Source organism: Panthera uncia, assembly GCF_023721935.1.
Source record: "Panthera uncia isolate 11264 chromosome B3 unlocalized genomic scaffold, Puncia_PCG_1.0 HiC_scaffold_1, whole genome shotgun sequence".
Classification (NCBI taxonomy): domain Eukaryota; kingdom Metazoa; phylum Chordata; class Mammalia; order Carnivora; family Felidae; genus Panthera; species Panthera uncia.
Window position 1 is genome coordinate 27,092,897 of NW_026057582.1, and position 3,834 is coordinate 27,096,730.

Below are 3,834 nucleotides of genomic sequence, written 5' to 3' on the forward strand. Positions count from 1 at the left end.
AGACCATGAGGAAAGCAGCCACTGATGCCACATCCTAACAAGCTGAGGTCTGGCCTTCAAGCTCAGCCCGCTGCAGGGGGTTAGCAAAGTTAGCCACTCTGAGGCTCGAGGTGTCCTGACCCGAGCCTGGGTACATGACAAGCACTAAAGAGAATGCCTGACACAGACCTGACTTGACCCTTGTGCTGGCTGCCGGGGCACTTAGTGGGCCAGTTTTTTCCCCATAGGTAGGAGTATCTTTCCAGGGCCCACCCCCAGCTGAAGAGCACCCAGGGTCACCTCTAGATCCGATTCTAAACAGAATCCCCAGAGTAATCCCCTCCATTCGCCAACCAAAGGGAATGTGGGAATAAGCAGTCACATCCTGGCAAAACAAATACCAGAGACCAAGGGCTATGGGCACCACATCACTTTATTTCTTTGGTTTTCCAACTCGACTCTTGGACAATGCAAATTCAGTTACTCGCCTGCCTGGCCACCGTATGGTCTCTCACTGATGGGGCACAGGCTCCGAGGAGGGACTCAACAGAAAGACAAGTGTCCCCAAGAGCCAACCAGGCTGGCAGAGGACTGAAGCGTCCACAGCAGACGGGCCAAGCACCAGCAGAGACTCGAAGCTACCTCCCCCAGCCCCTTACCACACTCCTTGCAAGGGACAGGCCGGCACCTCCGTGATCCAGTCCAGGGCCTTCCCCTAGAGGTTCTTCCTGTATGCCCTCATGTCTCATGCTGAGCCCGGCACCCTCTCCTTTGGGGGCACCAGAGAGAAGCCACTGACCTGCTCCACGTTTGATTTCTAATGTTCCTTTGGGAAACAGCTTTGAGTAAGGGGGTGCCAACCCCCAAAAGAAACTGAAGACCTACATTCTGCTTAATGGGACAGATCGCCATGTTACAATACTTCTTTCGTCCCCAGGAAGAGCTGAAAGCAACTTCAGCTAACCAAACCCCCACCCCAAACATACAGTTTCCAACACCAGCCAGGGGGCCCAGCCAATCCACTTGAATCAAAACAAAAAAAACTAAAACCAAGACAACAATAAAAAGCAAGAATGGCAAACAACTGAAATGGAGAACGTTTCTGGTCTTGTAGCTGTCCACAGGAGACCAGAGGGCTGATGTTGGGCTCTGTCTGCCGTAGAGCCAAGAAACAACGCAAAGCTGCCCTTGGAGTCAAGGCAGACACTGTGGGAGCCAGAGCAAAGGGCATCCTGGCCAAGCCAGGCGTCAACTTAGGTCCCTGACCCTCTGCAAATGGGTCCCCTCTCCTCCCAGCCCCCTTCACACCTCCTTGTCAGCCATCAACCAGCGTGAGGCCATCGTAGAGTGCCCGCTTCCACATGTAGTAGGTAGAGCGGGCAGTGAGGGGAAAGAGGGCGCTGAACTCCTTGAAGGAGGGGAAACTCTTAGACTGGAAGCGTTTCTGCAAGAACAGCTTGGCCTGGGCCTTGAACTTTGTGGTGGCGAGCATGTCCATCACCAGCACTTGGCCGTCCCTGCCACCCGCTGCCGCCTCGGTCACAGGGAGGCTGCTGTGGGGCCGGCCCTGGGCCGTGGCCCCCTCTCTGGAAGGCCCTCCCTGGGCTTTCCCCGGATCCTCTCCTGGAGAAGACCCCACCCGCGGGGGGTCTCCCACAGGAGGGACCGTCACAGCGGTCACATCCCTGCAGGCTTCTTTCTCCTGCTTCTCCTCGGCTTCCATCCCTTCTTTGCCCAAGCTGGGGGCCTGCATCTGGAATTTGGACAGGCTTCTGGGCCAACTCCGGGCAAGACTCTTCCAGACCCAGAAGGTAGAGGGCGACAGGCTGGGGTAGCGGAGGCGGAAGCGACAGAAAGGGAGGTGCCCGCTCAGCACCTGCTTGCGGGCAGCCCTGCGCAGACGCCTCTGCCAACGGGACAGGGGCACCTTTGGGGGCAGGAGCTCACGGGGGGCGGGCGGTCCCCCCGCAGTCGCTTGGCCCGGCCCCTCTCCCACCTCACCCTTCCAAGGGAGCAGGGCCTCCTCCGGAACAGACGCTGGCTGGGGAGCCCCGGCCGTGGCGAGGGCCGGCGCCGGCTTGAAGCCGGGGTTCCTTCGGAGGGCCTTCCGGCGCCAGTTGTAGTAGGTGGACCGCGAGATGCCGGGGAACCTGCGTTTGAAGCAGCGATAGGGTACCAGTGTGTTCAGGGAGATGCAGTGCTCCAGGTACAACTTGGCCCGCTGCATTAAGATCATGCCAGGGCTCGACACGGCCAGCGACGAGCATCCCAGCCCCTTGGCGATCTGCTCGTCCGGCAGCTTCTCCAGCTCCTCCAGCACCTGCACCTCCTTGGGGGCCAGGGCCTGGCAAGTGCCAGAGCCCAGGAGCTCTTGCTTCCAGGCGTAATAGGTGGAGCGGGAGATCTCGGGGAACCTCTGGAGGAACTGCTGCAGCGGCACGACGCCCCCGCGGTGGAAGCTGTCCTGCAGGAAGTGCTTGGCGGAGAAGCGCGTGGCCACCTTCTGCCGGTGCTCCTGGGACTGCCGCCGCCAGCGGTAGAAGGTGCTCTTGGTGACGCTATAGCGCTCGCAGAGGTGGGAGTAGCTGAGGCCGGGCTCCTGGTTGAGCAGCGCCAGGGTCTTGGCGGGTGGCGGCAGCGGGGCCAGGGCTGGAGGCGCTGGGGGCAGGCCGGGGTCACTCTCGGCCTCCACCTCCTCCAGCCCCACCACGGGGGCAAAGTACTGGTGGCGGAAGAGGTGGCTGGTGAGGGGCTGGCCGGCCCACATGATGTGCAGCGTGGCGGGCACGTGGTCGCAGCGGCGCGGCCGGATGACGCGGTTAAAGTAGGGCCGGATCTTGAGGTTTCGCATGGGGTAGATGGAGTAGATGTTGCGGCGCAGGACGGAGGCGAGGGCGTACAAGTGCCACACGTTGGAGAAGCTGTTGGGGAAGCAGGTGGCCTTGACATCCGCGTCGAAGATGGCCTCCAGCGTGGCGGATGGCAGGCTGGTCATCTCGGGGGATTCCTCAGAGCGCAGGGAGTAGCGCACGGCTTGCAGCATCACCTTGGAGTCGATCATGCCCTGGAGGTAGTAATGCCGGTGCAGCAGCATCTCCACCACCGTGCGGGCCCGCAGCTCCAGGCTGAAGCCCGCATCGCCCCACAGCAGCACGCTGGCGGCCTCGAACAGCAGGCTGCCCTCGCCTTTGCACACCAGCGGCAGCATGTTCCGGGGAGCGTCCTCCGGGTACAGGCTCAGCGCCACGGAGTCCACCTCCAGCACCTGGGGGCTGGAACCCCCCTCTCGGCAGGTGGGGAGGGTGAAGGACGACAGGACTTGCTTGGCCTCCAGAGCAGCACCCACGAGACCCTCCGGGCCCTCGGACTCCACGGCCTCCTGCAGCTCCTGCAGCACCTGCCGTACCAGCTGCTCCCGAGACGTCATCCTGCCAGGACAGAGGGCAGAGGGCAGGGTCAGGACAAGGTGCCCAGAGACCCAGCGATGGTGTCCTGCACCTTCTCCCTAAGGAGAGTGCCCACCCACTCCCATTCCCCCAGAGGGTGGGTGTAACAGCTAAGGGCCTCCCGGGGGTTAGTCACTCCCCAGCCAGCGTCTGTTCCAGAGGAGACCCTGCTCCCTGGGAAGGGTGAGGGGGGAGAGCGGCCAGGAAAAGCAACTCGTCTCTGCAGCCTGGCTTTTGATAGTAGCTTGAGCAAGTCACTTAAGCTCTCCATTATTCTGGTTCCTTTTCTGGTAAAACGGGATGATAAGAGTATCCACCTTATACAGTTAGTGTGGGCATAAAAGAGACAATGAAAGTAAGGAGATATGTAGCTACACACACACACACACACACACACACACACACACAC

The 3,834-nt window shown here is 60.8% G+C and overlaps 1 protein-coding gene across 1 annotated transcript in view; it reads right to left on the minus strand.

Moving 5' to 3' along the window:
- Nucleotides 1–416: 416 nt before the first annotated feature.
- VRTN (vertebrae development associated) overlaps nucleotides 417–3,834 on the minus strand; it is an 11,186-nt gene continuing 7,768 nt past the window's right edge. Inside the window, exon 2 of the mRNA XM_049612489.1 lies at nucleotides 417–3,407. Within this exon, the coding sequence (XP_049468446.1) occupies nucleotides 1,295–3,406 (2,112 nt within the window). The 5' untranslated portion in view covers nucleotide 3,407 and the 3' untranslated portion in view covers nucleotides 417–1,294. The remainder of the gene's footprint in view (nucleotides 3,408–3,834) is intronic.